Below are 17,822 nucleotides of genomic sequence, written 5' to 3' on the forward strand. Positions count from 1 at the left end.
CACTGAGGCCGGGGAGTGATGGAGAAATCCGCAGCACTTTGTCCTAATGTCTCTGTTGGAAGACGTTATGCTCTGGCGAAGGGTTCAGGAGACGTTCAGTCTCTGAGGCAGGTGCAGTGTGAGACTTACAGGAAGTAGGTTTGAGGGACAGGAGGGAACGAGATTGGCTTTATAATCCGTTAAAAAAGACAGAAAGGGACGAGTGAGCAACAAATCTTGAGAGAGATGAGAGAAACAAAAGACAGGAAGAGGCAAATCTTAGAGGTCTGCCTGTGTGATTTGTGTGCGTGTGTGTCCCGAGCTCGGCGTTAGGAAGCGCAGGGAGTCGAGGCAACGTGTCATACAGACACAGTTCATCAGGGAGAAGGAATGCTCGCCGGACGGCTGAGAGCAGCTCGTCACTCTCCTCCGCAAGTCTCCATCCGACCAATCTATCCGTCCACACTCTATCCCTCTATCAGCTCTCGCTATCACGGAGGAGCACGGCGTGAGATCATCGGCTGTCTACATGTCCCAGCTGTCTCGGAAAAGAAACGGAGCCAGATCAACACAGGGAGAGAAAGAGAGAGAGAGAGAGAGAGAGAAAGAGAGATGGAGGAAGACAGAGAGGCAGACAGGGAGAGATATTAGGGAGGAAAAGAGATCTGATAAGAGGCAGCAGACGCAGAGATTAGGGGAGAGCAGAAGACGATGACACTAACTCGCTTAATCATTCGTACATTCCTCACAAAGCTGGAGCGTCCTCATCAGACAGATCCCCCTACTCTCTACTCTACACCTCTCGCCCTCCCTCTGTCCCTCTCTTCCTTTTCTGAAGTTGGGATTATCCTCGTTAAGACAAGAAAAAAAGCAACAAAAAAAAGAATCAACAAGTTGCCAGCTATTTAATCCACACTCCACAGCACACAGACGTAAACATGCGACCATGCTCTAAAAAAAACACACAACGACACACACACAGGAGCTAAAAATGGGGGGCCTGACCGGGCAGAGAGGTCTCTGTTGCTGCCGGTGTTGGTGGAAACGTAAACACTTTGCATTCACAGCCGGTTGAAAAAGCAACGGGTAATAAATTACTGTTTATCTACAGACTGACAGGCTTTAGGTCGAATGGGAGCCGGCTGTGTGTTTTGGCTCCAAGCCAGGAAGTGAGGAAGGTGCAAGAGAGAGAGAGTGTGTGTGTGTGAGAGAGAGAGAGAGTGAGAGAGAGAGATTGGAAAAGTAAATCAGGGCTGCCGCTCACATCACATGATCACATGATCACAAACATTCTCGATGGGATGCCACGCATGTTTAAGACTCATTAGTTACAGTATGCAAAGCAGTGTTGGTGGAGCAGCTTAAAGCGTGTTGATTGTGTCTGGGTGGCGGCTGTGGCCGTGAAACGAACTGCGACCATCACAACCATGCTGATATAATCGCAACTTTTAAAGCAAAACATCCACCTTTAATGCTACCTTTTATAAAACCGCATTTGTTGTGTAAATGCTCCTGCAAATGATTTATAAAGAAATGTGTTTGTATTCAGCTTAGAAAATGAGAGCCTTTTCTGGGTACGGTTTCATCTTTATGTTTACAGTAGCAGCTCTTGGAAGGTCTTCGTTGATTTGTGACGTTGTTACACATTCTCATCATCACGGTCGCCAGTACGATTTGTTCTTGTTGCTTGGAGCCAACTTGATTTGATGTTATTTTGCCAGTACACAGTTCAGAATGAGTGCACAAGAATTCATGGAAATGATTAACACGTCAAATTGACGGAACCGATTTGCGTCGACGCTTGTGCGTTTCGTTTCGATGCCTTCGAACCAACCGAAATGGAAATAGTGTGACTACGCAACCAAACATTTTCATGTTGGGTTTCCACGGACATATTCCCATCTCCGCTCCAACTAGTGTTGAGTGTCTTCAGAATGCTTCGTTGACATGAAGGAGTGTGTCAGGGGGATGGGTTGTGGTTGATGGCTGGTAGGGCAGAATTAGGGTGCTTTAGGAAAGCAGTGGATTACAGGAGGCTTCTTCAGCCCCCACTGGGTCCTATTGTTGATGTTTAATGATGCGTAGGAACCTCTGTCCTGATGGGCCCTGCTGAGGGCCTGGAGCCTTGAAGGTATGCAGAAGCACACAGCCAGACAATAAACACACTGATCAATGAAACGCTGTCTTTAACAGCATCCGTCGGAAGCTCTTAAATTTTAAAACAGGACATTCTTGGAGTCAAAGACAAGTGAAAGTGAATCGCAAATGACTTAATCGCCCTAGACTTAAGAAGATTTTTTTTACATGCATATACACTCACGGTTCTGACCTGGCATCATAACAGGTGTCGGAGCGTTAGCTTCGGAGGACACAGACAGACGGCCTCCCTTGCCGATGCGATCGCAGAGTAGCATGATGTGTTTCTTGAGGCGTGAAGTATCTTTGGGCATGCTCAGCTGGGATGTACTCAGGCTAATGGCTTGATCTTTAGGACTTCTCGACAGACACGTTCTCAAGAGATGAGACACAGCTGCATCCACGCTCTCCTCCCAGCCCTGAGGGAAAGAGAAAGAGGTAGAAATGCTAGATTCTCAGACTAAAAAAGTATTGCACCTTTGATGTCAGCAGTCAGGCAGTAAATCACTTCTAATTTAGGTTTAATCAGAGTGAATAGCTATTTTAATAGCTAAAATTGACCTTTCTATGGTAAGGGATAAACTTTGATTACATAGTGCCCCCAGTGGCAGAGCTGAAGTAATGCATTTGATCCAGGAGACAGTTGCAGATAGGACTAGAGGAATTTTGGCATTATGAGGGAGAAAAAAAAATTATTACATCATCCTCAACTCAAAGGAAAAAAAATTTTTTTTTAAAAATCACAGTGTTCCCTTTATTCCACCTAGACAAAATGTGCTTCAGGAGCTGAGAGTAATGTAGCTAGCAAATGACACTTTCGCATGTTAAATCCTTGATTTAAATATTGTCTCAAATGTAATGCTGTGGCAATCTTAAACAAGAAAAATCCAGGTCCCACCTCTTAAAGCTGAACTGTATTGCAGTTATGTAAGGAATAAAACACAGTTCTTGCAGTAAAATGCAGTTCTTGGAAAATAATCTCTAATTATTTTAATTATATAGAGGTAGTACTACCCAAAAGTGCATATCCTTCTGAGGGTTTTATTATGTATGTATATATTAAACCACTTCAATAACAGCAATTTGCCAAATAATACATTTTTTGTATTTAGTAAAGAAAGACACATCATATAGCTGCGACAAAGTCTTGCCTTTCCCAGCATCTTATACTTCTCGTTGTTTAAGTTAATAACAAAAGCAACTGTTGTTGCAGTGAGTCAAAAAGCTGTTCCAAAGCCCTCATAGTGGAGACCTCTTTCAAAAGTTGCTTGGAAACCATAACGATAATGATTAGAATGAGCGCATTGATATAAACCCGCGATCTGTCTTCTGGCCAATCAGGATCAAGAATTAATCAGCGCTGTGCTATTGGTAGATGATAAACTAGCCCCGGTTTGTTACAAATTCTTGGAGTTCTATTATTTTTATTTCTAAAAGAATTTCACTATAGTCAAAAAATACTTACAAGAACATGAACTGACTGGAGGAGGATTAAGGTTTAAAGTTTTTTTTTTTTTTTTTTTGGTGTCAGTATTTAAACCCTTTGGAATGTGATGTAATGCCAAGTGGAATCTTAAAAGAAAAAAGAGGATAATCGCATCTGGAAAAATTTCAGGAGGGGTTTGTGGACAGGCTGGACGAAAAGCCTTATGCATGAATGAATGTGTGTGTGTGTGTCGGTGTGTGTGTGTGTCCAAGACTCCCCAAGAGATGGCGGATGAACCCAAGTGTTGACAGGCAGGGCAGGGCTGCACTGTCCCCTGCCGCCATCCAGATAGCCCTTAATGAACCCTAATGACAGGTAATCAGTCCTGTAATGATGATGACAGGGGAGAGCCATTTACAGCCAGAGGGAAGGGAAGAGAGAGAAAGAGTGAGAGAGCGAGAAAAAGAGACAAGAGTACGAGATGAGTTTTCGCTACCATCTCACTGAGAGTGAGTTTTTCTGAACCCAGAAAATGTAGAAAACCTCCATGATTTAATCTGTACAACGTTTTTCCACAAACGTTGTGTGCAATGCATGTGTGTTTCTGGGAGGTTAGGTTCTCAGGTAAGTTGGTCACAGGTGAGTAAAACCTGAGTGCCTTCCTCATGCCCGAGTGCATTGCTGGAATTCCAGTGGCGGTGGCTTACTCGGGATTATTTGCTTTGGAAGATAAGAGGGTCTAAAAATGAACACGGTGACCGTGGCTCCGGGTGGGCGATGGGGAAAGTGTGTGTGTGTCTTAGTGTGTGTGCTGACCTGACATACATACGGCCGATACGATTTGCTTGAGTTAAGAACATGAAGGTGGACCAGGAAATGAGAGGGAGCGAGAGAGAAAGCTCATGATACGTGTCATTAGTGAGTGGCTGGCTTGGTTTACTGATTCTATCTGGGTCTGTTCCATGACTCATTCACTTGCTCCCTCTCTCTCTCTCTCTCTCTCTCTCTCTCTCTCACACACACATACAAAGCATAAGTGGTAACTATAGAAACCAAACTTTCTCTTGTATATACCTTGCCTCTGTCACCATCTAAACTACTATGTTTACACTCCACTAACCGACACTGCGGCTATCCATAAACTCGTTTTCTTTTTCAAGCAGCGTGTTTGGTTTTGATCTGTAACTTTTTTTACAGCTTGCTCGCTATTCCCTTCCTCTTGTCGTTGACAATAAAGCGTGTCCGGCAAGCAACCAGAAATAGCGAAGGAAAGGACGGCGCTACCTTGTTGTTTGTTGTGTGGTTTGCGTTATAAAAAGGATTCCCCAGTAATTGGCTGTAATTGGCGGTAATTGTCATTGCCTGCATTAGTTCACACATGTGGCATGCACAGAGGAGTGGTATATAAATATAGCAGGCCATGTATGTATATATGGAATTGCTCTAAAAGTAGCACACCCATTCAAATGAGGACACTGTACTGCTTTAGAGGTAGGCTTATATAGCTTTGCTGCAAATTACAGCCCTGGAATGCTCCAGTGTTTTTGTGTGTGCATGCCACCTGTCCAGGGAAGAAGCTTTCGTTCTGCAGCCTTTTGCAGTGACGCCTGTAGCTGCTATTAGCCCTGAGCAGTGTGTGTTTGCTGAACAGAATGTCAGTTAATTGATAACCGAAAAGGAGCGATGCAGCAGATCTTGGAACGCGCCCTCTAGAAAATTAAACAAACCAAAAATAGTCGCATTAATTCAGTCAAACAGTATAATATAATTAACAAGAAGACGGACCTCTTTCGTTTGGCTTTCCAGAGGAGGACTGTCTAAGACTTCAGCAATTTTGCTTTCTCATTTACGAGGCAGCATAAGAACAGCTGTCTTCTTAGGAATTTAGTTATTATTGTTTCAAATTTTCTTATTTTTATTATTAAGCTAAACCCCTAATCCAGTTCTTAATTATTAGTTATTAAGCCACTGTTAAGTTTTCTGTTCTTCTTTGCCTGTCACTCTGCCTTGATTGGCCTATTTGTCTTCCTGTCCATCTGTCTGTCTGTCGCTCTTGGTTTGTCTGACTGCTAGTCTGTCTATCGGTCACTCCGTCTGTTGATCCATATGCTTGTCTAACTTGCTGTCTATTGGTCATTCTGTCTGACTTATCTGATTGGTCCAATTACCTGCCTGTTTGTCTGCCTGTCTGTCTGTCTGTCTTTCTATATGCATGTTGCTCTTAATTCATGTTAGGTCTGACCTCTGCCGTTCGCCAGAACAGACAATACAGGACTGCAACTCTGACTGAGGTATGAAATAAACCCTCATCATTTTCTTCTGTTTTAAAATGTCACTTAATGGCAAATTCCTCAGTTACACGTAGTCAATTTAAATGCTTTATTCCTCAACAGTCAATAAAAGCAGAAAATACATACACACAATGGTCTGCTTCTTTCAATGTGATTGTTTATGGAATGGATCAAATCAGTCACACACACCACACACACACACACACAAACACACACACACACACACACACACCACACACAGCCCTGATGCTGTTCCTAAAGAGTACAAACAATTGGTCGGCTTTTAGCAGCGTCACCCAGCATTTACACTTTGGGGCCTCCGAGGTCAAGGGCAGTGCCCGAAATAGGGTACTTGGAGGTACTTGTTCTTTTAGTACAGATGCACAATAGCTAGCAGTAACGTTAGCATATATATATATATATATATATATATATATATATATATATATATATATATATATATATATATATATATATAAATTTATTTATTTATTTATTTTTTTTGTCTCGAACAACCTTTCACAATAAACCTAAACCCAAGAAGCTCTCACACAAGTTTTATTTACTTTACTGGATAGATACCATTCTGAATTCCTGGCTGGTGTATATTAATTCCTTACATTGGGGACACAAATATTTAAGTACAGTGAAGTGTGATGCTACATCTGCATATCCCTACTAATATATTTTATTGTAGGCAAAAAGGAGTTCCCCAAAAAAGTAGTATGTCTTAATTCTTAGACAAGGTGAGAAATACTCGGATGGTCTGCTGCTCCTGCTGAGATTGTGATGTATGGAGTCTATGCACACTGTGCTATCCCATAATGCAACAGGACTGGCGCAGAGAGCAGTGTAATGTGTAAGTATTATAGGTATTAATCATTGTTCCTTGTGGTTAAAGCTTACTTATATATCAAAACCAAGTAAATGGCTTAAATATGAAAAAACGGCTCAGGTTTTTGGAAGGGAAAAAATTGCAGTTATTGTGCCAACATGGCAGATGTACTGTAGTGTGTCTGGACTATATTTAAGCTACACATTTAAGCTGAATTCAGATGCAGCTTGTGTGTCCTCACCAGTTGTGGTGTATCCTGCAGCAGCGGCAGTAGCGTCGCCTCCAGTATAGCGATCTGATCGATGCCGAGTCCTTGCCAAAGAGAGACCAGAAGGATGAGAAGATGCGTGGCGCTGCGTAACCTGGAGAAGGCCTGCACCAAACAAGCTCGATTCTCCTCCGCAGCATCTGCCAACGCTATCACCTGACAAAAAGAAAAGAGAAAGAGAGAGAGAGAAATCTGAGTCACTACATCTCCATTCATGTTGACTTCATCAGCTTAACATCATAAATGTCCAAAAGCTTCATTCCAGGCTTGAACTGGAGACTCCTGTGGGAGGTAACGGAAGGTGCAGGCACTGGATTTAACCTTACATGCAGCGGGTTTTGCACTCCTTTCACAGAGGGGAACGGAAGCCGTGTTGACAGGAAAGATTGCTGAGCTGAGAGTGAAGGAGAAAAAAAAAAGAAAGAGCCCACACTTTATGATAAAAGCCTTCCAATCAGTTCAGCGCAGTAAAAATACAGAAATTGTCTTCTGTTGGAGAAATGGCATTATTTATACAACATACCTTTTACACACACACAAACACACACACATACACACAGATTCAGCACTGCTGAAGTGACCTGTCACCTGTACGCCTAGGAGTTTTCACTCACGTTTAATCGCTCGCGAACCACTGAGTCTCAGAGGGACAAAAACCAGGAAGCCGACTTTGAAAGCAAAGCCTGCTAACGGAGAGGAGTGTGTGGTGACAAAACTGGCTGTTGTGCCAAGGCAAACTGAGCCGTGGTGAAGGGGCTTTTGTGAGGGCCAGCGAAGGGCCTGATTGATGCCAGCTGAGGAGGAACAAAGGCACATTTAAGCCAGGACGGTGTGCGTGCGTGCAAGTGTGTGTGTGTGTGTGTGTGTGTGTGTGGTGTGAAGGACTGGATCCAGGCCCGACTGTCCAGGAGAGAAGATTAGAAGACACAGTGCAGCCTCGCATCCTGTTTCATACGGTAAAAGGAAGAGTGAAACACTCGGGTTAAAGCGTTCATGCTCGGCAGAGGGTCTGAGACTTGTGGGAAAACTTGAGGTTTTTGATGTTGATGTTTTGATGTGAAAACTAATGGCACATTAGCTGATTCTGAGTTGTTAAAACGTTTTAAATATAATTAGCCTTTTGGGCAGACTGTTTTGACTGGAGCATCCTGGTTCTATGGTGGTCCACACACACACACACACACACACACACACAGCCGCTAGCTTACCCTCGCATTTTGTAAAAATTACACAGCCTAAATATAAGCATCTATTTCCGATGTAACATTTATGACCCAAAACAAACCATGACCAGTAACCAGTACAGAGAACGAGCCAAGCGAATCCATTATTCCTGAGGGACGGAGCCACAAGCTGCAAGGCAGAAATATCTCCCCAGCTGGAATAAACAGCCCTTATTTATTCGTTTGCTGTTTTTCTTTTGGGTGAGGGATGCTTTTGGTTTGCGGTCTTGCTTGCACCTTGACGAGTCGAAGCTGCTCATCCAAATGCGAGGCTATGTTGTTTGGCAGAACGCTCTTACGACGATTTTGGAATGTTTGGGAGGAGGAACAGAGAGAAGAATACTGAGGTGTGGGACCTGTCTGTGGTGGACTTTCCCTGAGGCGCACCGAGGCAGGTTCATTTTAAGGTTTGATGGCGGAACATGAATTATTAAATTCGTAATGAGGAGTTTTTTTTATAAAACACTGAAATGGATGCAGACAAAAAACAAGCTCGGTATTTGTAGTGCTTTAACTATAAACAGTAAGAACCAGGACAATAGGGTACCTTTGAGATGGTATGCTGTTTTGGGTATCTGTGTGTGTGTGTGTGTGTGTGTGTATATGTGTGGTAACATGTATAGCATACAAGGAATATAGTAACCTAAAAGAATATATAGAAATTCACTGATACTGAACAAATGCCATGTGACGCTATGTGTCGAAAGCCTTTTGTGTACTGGTTTTATGGGAGATCCCCATACTACTCACTGCGTACTGACTTTACACAGTGTACACATCAGGGAATGATTCAGAGAACAGATTCAGAGAGACTGAAACAAGAGGACAGACAGATGCTGTCTAGATCGATTTCTAGACAGACGGCTAGATAGCTAAATAGGTGGCTATAAAAACAGATGTAGAGACAGACGTGATGAATCGCAGATACAGGATATGAATTGTACAGTGTCAAGCTCAAACGCCAACAAGAGAACCTTTTCAAGGATGTAGCTTGTCTTTGGATCCTTATACTGTACACATAAAAAAAATCAGAGATGAGAAATATCACATGCCTTTAAATGATCACTTTTGTTTATACGAGGAAGTAACAGTTAGGGTAAATGTGTGTGTTCAAAATATATTTCAGAAAAGAAATGTGTGTGGGGGGAAAAAAAAGGGAAAGAGAATCATCGAGAGAGATCAGCATCGTACCAACAAATAATCCTAGACAGTAACTGCTTTTGTGTTCGGTCACAGTGTGGAGATAGTACGCGGCTCGATAACTCTCGGTCGCTTGGCCCGGACAATGCTTGTTTATAAACTGAACCTTTGGAGCGCAGAGTCAGGGAGGCTTGAGAAAGACTCACGTGCGATAACATCTGGCAACCCACACGAGCAACCTGAACTCGGCTTATCGGCTGCCACGGAAGGCTCCAAACCACACAAACTGATAAGGCCAGAGCTCTTTGTTTTTTCTCCCGTGATTCTTGCTAATCCTCCTGTCCCCCTGTGAGGCTGGCTGACACTGTTCCCTCTACAGCAGGGGCTCAAGGTGAACATGGATTTTCATGTGGCAAATCTGATCTTTTTTTCCCTGAACATTGAAAATAGTACAGACGACAATTTTCTGATTAATCCTTGATCCTCCCAGAATTTAATTCATACCCATGTATTGGTCTTCTGAACCTCACTTTTAATTGGCTTTAGCTAATTAGGGGAACATATTTTTTTAAACTTAAGTGCAGAAGTGCAGAGGTTTGGTTACATTCTGTTTAAAGAATATTTATATTTTAAAGAAAAAACAAAGAAAGAAATCAACCATATAAATGATGAATGCAATAAAACTCAGGCTGCTTCTTTCCATGCTGTGTTCTGATAGAACCGCACGTATCACTGGAACTGCGCTAGAATTTAACGTGTGTGCCTTCAGACCTGCAGATATAGGCTGCTGGAGGTTTGTGTACATTCATTTGTACTTCCAAATTTAGACGTTGAGAAGCAAAGAGGAGGCCTTTCATTAGGCCAGCTTTCTCTACTCATTTTAGCAGACGCTTGCTCCCGCTCTGTAATCACAAGCCCAAACTCACCTCCCATGCTGCAGCCAGGCCACCTCCACATAGTGACCCTGCTCACACTGCGCACACTAAAACCAGCCATCCTCAATTGTACTATTACTACACTCATTTTAAATGAATAGTAGCCAATCTACATTTGGTGCTTGGGATGTGACAAAACATATCATGGTACATAAAAATGGTAGGAAAATAAAAGCTTTTTTTAGGGTACTCAGGGACACCAGACAGAACTTGAAGATAAGCTTTGCCCAATTCTTACCTGTCCATAATGGGTGAGTCTATGCTATCTGGCTAACCCAATGTGGGATCAGGTTTTGCTGTACTGTGTGTTCTGAGATGCTTTTCTGCTCAGTATGGTTGTACAACAACAACAACCATCAAAGTGACCGAGATCATGTTTTATTTCACCATTTAATCATCTTTGAATGGGAAGCCATGGCCTAATGGTTAGAGAGTTTGACTCCTAACCCTAAGGTTGTGGGTTCGAGTCTTGGGGCGGTCACAACTGAGGTGCCCTTGAGCAAGGCACCGAACCCCCCGGGCGCCGCAGCATAAACGGCTGCCCACTGCTCCGGGTGTGTGTTCACGGTGTGTGTGTTCACTGCTGTGTGTGTGCACTTTGGATGGGTTAAATGCAGAGAACGAATTCTGAGTATGGGTCACCATACTTAGCCGTATGTCACTTTCACTTCACTTCACTTCACTTCACTTAATTAACTGAGGAATGTCTACATGATTTTATACACTGCCCTGCTGCTGAATGGATAAGTACATGAATAAACAGGTGAACAAACATTCCTAATACAGTTTACGCTGACTGTATGCCATTTGGACGGGCAACAGAACCCTCAGGAATCTGTAATATATTAATAATCAAATAAACTATTAACGTCACTACTTTCAAGAACATTACAACCGAAGACCGTGCATAAAGAACTACACACACACACAGCAAATCACGACCAAAATCAGAAAAACACAAACAAGAACACAAGACAAAACCCCAGCTGTGACGCCACAGTGTGTATCTACAGGAGATAACACTCTCCTGTCTGGCTGTGTCCTTAAGACAACAGACAACACAACATTAAAGAAGCAAATAGTTATTATGTTTTTTCCTAGTCCAATCTTTGAGTGCATCACAAGTCAAAGCAAGTGTGTGTGTGTGTGTGTGTGTGTGTGTGCATGTGTGTGTGTGTGTGAGAAACAGAAGGAAACCTTGCCAGGTGTGCAACTGTGGCATCTCTATATACAAAGGACACACAATCACACAATCTGAAAGAAGACACTAGTGCACCGCCCTGTCTATAGGGCCAAATGTGACCTTTTCTCACCACAGCTTTTAAGTTCAGGCAAAACCTAATTCACCTAATTCACTTTCGATCTCTTTTCCCTCTCTCCATTTTCTCCCTTATGCCATCCCCCTTCCCTGAAAGCAGACCCTCATGACATTCCATTGCCCTCAGAGAGGCCCTTAAACTGCCCGCTCTTCAGGGGCGCGTAACAGATCTGACATGTAGTTTAACTCTCATTGGGGCAAATATATGCGGATATATGTGCGACATAAAGCGCTAATGGACGTGTGACGGGCAGGCAGCCTCGGCACTCAGGCTGGGAAAGTGGAAAGCTTGGGGAAAAACCTGCCACATGACTAATATAAAATAAGCCTGAAAAGACAGAGAGTCATTTGACTGCGGTTAAATGGCTCGAATTAATGTTAAAAGCACTGAGCGCCTTTAAAAAGTGCTCTCCAGAGTGGGCAGTTAGGGCAAAGACAACAGGAGAATGGGCTACGCTGCTGGAGATGGCTGACTGCTGATGGCAAGAACAGACAGATTTGATACAAACCTGGACACAAGTCCAGGAAAATCTACTGAGGAAACAGTGCCAAAAGAGAAAGAGAATCTTTGGTAAAGGAAATGAAGAACCTGCCACAAACTACAGAAGTATGTTTATGTGTGTTTAACCTTTAACAGCAGCTGAGGTCACATCTGGAATCTTTTGAGGCGATGCCGACAAGCTGGCGCGTGCTTGCTGTATGCGTGATTGTGCTGCGTGTTGAATATCTCCTCTACACTCGTCTCACTGTCTCGCTTACTCTCTCTCCATCCTCCCTCTGATGCGAATGCTAATGGTAATTGGGAAGCACGGTGACAGTGGGCTGACTGTAGGCCACCGATTTTTGCAGGGCATGATCCTGTTTGGCTCAGCCGTACCTGTTTGCTTTTCTCTCAATGGCCTCTTTTGAACAGCTTTGCTCGAGGAAGACGAAAGAAAACACACACACACACAGGCAGCTTCAGAATTTAAAGAAACAAGATAAATATCCGTCAAAGCCTGGCCTTTGCCATGCTGGGCCTCTGATTACAGAGCAAATACGTGTAATCGCATAAATCTGTCATTGTTGTGCTAATCTAGGCAGTGGAAATGCAAAAGGTGGACGCGCAGGACATGTTGACTTTAGAGAAACCGGCTTGGGAAAGTCATCTTTCAGGAGTGCAACACTTTCTTTCCTTGCCTTTCTAAGTGTAAGGTAACAGCTGAGACCTTTAGAGATCACCATTAAAACCCCCTTGACTTTCTACCAATGTATTTTCATCTGACACATTTTATACCACCATTAAAAAAGCCTTGGTCACTCCCTGGAAAATTGCTCATTCCCAGCTTTCCCTAACCTGCAAAAGGTACACATGGTGAACTGGAACATACGCACTTATTCATGCGGGTCAGCCATAAAGACATGTAAATCACTATGTTTTCCACTTCAGGAGCACCTCGATACAAATGCAAACAGCCAAAGCATGCAGTCTTAAATCTAATGACAAGAACTTCCCTGTGAAACCACAGCTCTCAACAAGGACTATATATCCTCTGTGTGCTTTCAACTCTCTTCTCCATAAACAAACCTGTTCACATACACGAGTGTGTTTAACCTTCAGTTAGGATGAGTGTTGACTATGAGGATGATTCCACTATTGTTCCACTCCTGCTTATGCAAATCCAAATGGTCAAAGGAGATCTGGAGTGAGTCATGATACAGTGTGATGCCAGTCCATTGCAAAATCTGCTTGTGGAATGATATTTTAATCAATCAATGTAAAATATGCCGATTTGGTTCTCAAGAGCGTATCTGCAACAAGCAACTGCAATTGGACAAGCGCAAAGTCCCAATTAGCCATTGTTCCATCATATCCTAGAATTCCAGGTGATCATAATAACATGCTGAGTTATGTCTTGAAACAAAGTACATCTTAAAACAAAGCATATCTCTCCATGAAGAAGATAGCACAAGCTATTAAGTCACATTTTGATGGTGGTGGTGGGGGTCACGTTTAGTATGGCAGAGAGACTTTATTTGGATTGAAGTTATTTCAGGGTGATGACTTTACAAATGACCGACACATCACATTAGCCTACCGACAGTTTATTGTTCATTCTCAAAACCAAGAATACGTAAAAGTATGAATCTCAGTTTGCCAGGCAAGTCTCCAGGCAAGATCTATTACTTAGCAGCAAAACTGAACACTACTGCTACTCCAACTACCCAAGAGGTCCCACAACAGAACCATGTGGAACCTCAACAACAAGCAGATACCATCTGAGTTAGAAAATCTATTTGGTCTTACTGAACATGTGCCAAAATAGGAAAAAAGAAAGTAAAACAAGTACACCTCACTGAAGTATGCAAAAGAGGGAATGGGGTGATGGCTGAAAGAAAAAAAAACATTTCTGTGAGGTTTTGAGTGTGGGCCATTTTAATTACAATATAGTTAATCCTATTAGCATGCCGCTAGAGACTTAGAGTCACGTACAAAAGAGCAGCAGGCAGAAGACATGCTCCATATCTTAATACGATCCCGATTCTATGGAAACATGGCCACAAATAGGCTGGTTTAGCAGGGTGCTCCCGCTGGAGTGTCAGCCATTGTAGCTCCCAAATCCATCTAACTGAGACAAGATATTACATTACTCAGGCATTAATAGGTAGAGAAAAAAACCCCAACAAGAATAGATGGGAAACCAAATGCGGCTTTTTGCTGCTGCTTCTCACGTACTCGCACAGCAACGTTTTGTGATGCCAGCTGTAGACTTTTTAGTCAGTGTAAAGTTTTCCAAGAGATTCACACAGAAGATCTGCCAGCATGCCTGGGCTTCAACCCCCCACTGAATTTGCCTCCCTTTGGGCAAACACCTGGACAGCTCTCACAAGGATATCGCTGTGCTTGTGTGCTTACAGGATCTAAAATGTAGCACAGATAAGAGATGGTATAGTATTGTAAACACAGACAGATTCATATACAAAGACTCTTGGCTTCATGTGATTGGCTCAGGGGTGGTACTTCTTTAACCTCTTTTCTTCTAGTGTGACAAGTGACACAACAATATATCCAGAATGTGGTCAGGACAGCTGTTTTGCTCCTGCTTGGTTCTGAATGTCATTTATCTCTGTCAAAGTCCCTTAGATGTATATGTCAACCGTAGCTGCATAGGAACTTTTGAGGAGTATCACATGCATCGCTTTTGATGAGCTTTGAGTGGTTAAAGGGACAGGTTCCCCTCAAGCCATTCATGTGCTACACAAACAGAGCTACTAGTTGACAGACCTCCTTCTCAAACTGGGCGTCACACCAGCACACACAAATCTCTGACCATCAAACATTAATGGCAGGTCTCTAGGAGACAGCAGGATCAGTGTTGCCCCTTGTTTGGGTGCTTTTAGTAACCGTTTAGGTCTGTTTAGTGCCCCATTTGGCCCAAATAAATCAAGCATGTCAGGAGAGAGGCCTCTATTATGAGCCTTTGCCGAGGCCTGTCACTCACACTGCAGTCTCTTACACCTTTCAGCTGCTAATTACAGGGAGGCAAACGGAACCTAACAGGCTTGTGCGGTAGCATGGCAAGGTCTTTCTAAGGCTTCAATATAAGGCAAAATATTTGTGGGAATAGAGACGGCTGGGGATTCCCCCCTCCTTGAAATTCTCCCTGTTGTTTCTAAGACTTTTCTTATTTGCTTTAAATCTTCTGACCCATCTTGTAACGATCGCTAAGCTCTTTTGCTAGTGGCTGACAGCAAAACTAAACCAACATTCCTTGGGTCATAAGCCTGGATACTGACTCGTGTGTTTGCAAGTGTGTGTGCCTATGAATCAGAATCAGAGTAGCCAGAACATCTTCATAAAAAGCAGACCTGATCAAAATGGCACAGGACCATCACCCACATCCTTTCATGAATAAAATATAAGGGTGGAAAGAGAGAAGGTGAAATCTTAACCATCCACAAACATGCAGAACATCATAGTGGCTGCACAGCACAAGCCACAGCTTGCTAATGTATGGTGAAAGAGTTTCATCAAAAATGCATGAGTGACATGAACTTCAGGGATGGTTCCAAGCCAAAAAAGAAGACAGTTTTTGACAGAGGCTATTTCTACATGCATGCTCTGCAGTTATGGTACTAAGCAATCTGTAGAGGCCTCTGCCTCCTGCAGAGCGAATTTCAATGGCAACCACAACAAACACATCCCTAAGCCTTTATCTTTCTCCATCTGACCCCTCTGCACTCTATAGAAGCGCCTCATGAGTTAAAGGTAAAGTGGGAAACGATACCTCATTTCCAGATTTGGGCTTTCTTTATGATCTATATGCTCTTTAAAATATTATTGTTGCGAAACGTGTTTAGAATGCAATAATACTTAATCTTACTGTGTGTTTTTTTTTAGTAAGCAGTTATTGCGCAATCAAGCAAATTCTTTGAAACTCTCAAGGGGCCACTTATCCTGTGAAGCTCTGCTCCTATCTTCATGAACAGTTCAGTTCCAGCCCTCATCTAACCCACTTGGTTGAGCTAATCAAGCCTTTAGTAGCAGCTGAAAATAAACATCAGGTATATTTTAACCAGCTTTTGCAGGATCTAAGAGTTCCAGTGGGGTCTTTAAGTCATCTTTTATTCCGAAATGATTTATCTTATCACCAGCTTATGCAATTCCACAGGGACCAGTGGTCAGTTCAGAGGTACATACATTCCGCATCAATATAGATGGTTGATATGGTGAATGCGAAGACATTTATTCAACAATTTTGAATTCTCCATGGAGATTACAGATTCTACAACATTATATAGGAGTCAAAATAGATTCAAGGTATGACGTCATGAAGATGCACTAAAATAAATCCAAATGTATAAATAAAAATGAAAGAAATGTAATGAGAACAAAACTATAAATTAATCCAAACAAAAAAAATCATCAGAGATAGTTTTCAGCCTTATTGTAGCCCTTCAAATGCATCTATCTATCTGTGTGTGTGTGTGTGTGTGTGTTTGTGTGTGTGATTGTTTGCAAATGAAAAGAGTTGAATTATTCATACAGAGTGCACATCACTCTGCCAACTCATCAATATGTCCCTTTTCTGATGGTGTGTGTATACATTACATTTTACTGTGTATAGAGTGTCGCCTTATCCCACACACCATTCACAGGACAAGCACTGGGAAAAGAGATGGGAAGAGGGATGATGGAGCAAGAGGAACACACACACTCACACACACACACACACACACACACACACCCCTACTGTGTACTGTATTACACGAGGCATACACTTTTGAGTAGCTTTTGCTACAGTCATTATTCCAGGATATGCTTAATTGAAACTTAAATTCCTGTATTCCTGTAAGCTGGAAATCAACAAAGAACATGTTTGATAAGGCGCATGTTAAGGTCCTCATATTTGGACAATAAAGTAAAGCCAAAAAGTAAACAATCAAATTATCAGAAATGCGAACATTTTCTTGAAATATGTTGATAAATTAAAAAAAAGAAAAAATAACTTAATTTGAGTTAAAATTACACTTTAATCACACTTAGCACTGACTGTTAACCAACTTTCTGAGGGTCATTTTTTTCAGCACGGATCAACATTGTGTAATACCTCATAAACACAGACACTCAGAGCTGTCAAAACATTTTTTTCTTTCCAAAACTGTGAATAGCCCAAGAGTGGGCTGTTTATATGAAACCTATTTGGTTAAATAAAAAAAAAAAAAGTGGTGAAGACATGACAGTGTTTGAATTTCGCAAGACTTCAGTCTGGAAAAATCCTTCAAGTCTGTAATTACATCCTTACAAAGAAGTCACTATAAAGTGTTCAATGCTGAACCTTTGTAGTTGACTTGACTAGAAGCTTTTGTCTGAAAGCTCACTGATGTTCTGAGGAAGTTAATTTTCCTCTAGTTTTGCTATGCGATGGCAAGCTAACATTACTGTAACCGTTCCTGTAATTTTTTGCTGAAATCTACAGCCACACAGTTTTAAAAGGACACGTCCGCACGTTTAATCACAATCTCCCTAATGCAAACAGCCGCTCATTGAGAGGGAGTGTCACTGAAGTAAACAGTTCTTTCAGAGGACCATCACTTTGTAATCACACAAACACACACAGGTCTCACAAAGTGCTAATCAGTTTTATGACGGCACATGAAAAAAGAAAAAAAAAAACGAGTTCTAACACACCAAGCTTATAGTAAGCAGAGCACCATATGTGCCTACTGAATGTTAGTCATGAGTGAAAGGTTGAGCTATTAGCTGTGAGGCTAATGTAACATCAAGAGA

The 17,822-nt window shown here is 42.3% G+C and overlaps 1 protein-coding gene across 3 annotated transcripts in view; it reads right to left on the bottom strand.

Moving 5' to 3' along the window:
* Positions 1-17,822, bottom strand: part of bbs9 (Bardet-Biedl syndrome 9) — a 102,871-nt gene that overhangs the window by 42,567 nt on the left and 42,482 nt on the right. For all 3 annotated transcript variants that reach the window (XM_060874218.1, XM_060874199.1, XM_060874208.1), the window contains 2 exons: positions 6,909-7,091; positions 2,309-2,534 (listed from right to left, as the gene is read on the bottom strand). In XM_060874218.1, the coding sequence (XP_060730201.1) occupies positions 2,309-2,534; positions 6,909-7,091 (409 nt within the window). The remainder of the gene's footprint in view (positions 1-2,308; positions 2,535-6,908; positions 7,092-17,822) is intronic.

Source organism: Tachysurus vachellii, chromosome 1 (genome assembly GCF_030014155.1).
Source record: "Tachysurus vachellii isolate PV-2020 chromosome 1, HZAU_Pvac_v1, whole genome shotgun sequence".
Taxonomy (NCBI): domain Eukaryota; kingdom Metazoa; phylum Chordata; class Actinopteri; order Siluriformes; family Bagridae; genus Tachysurus; species Tachysurus vachellii.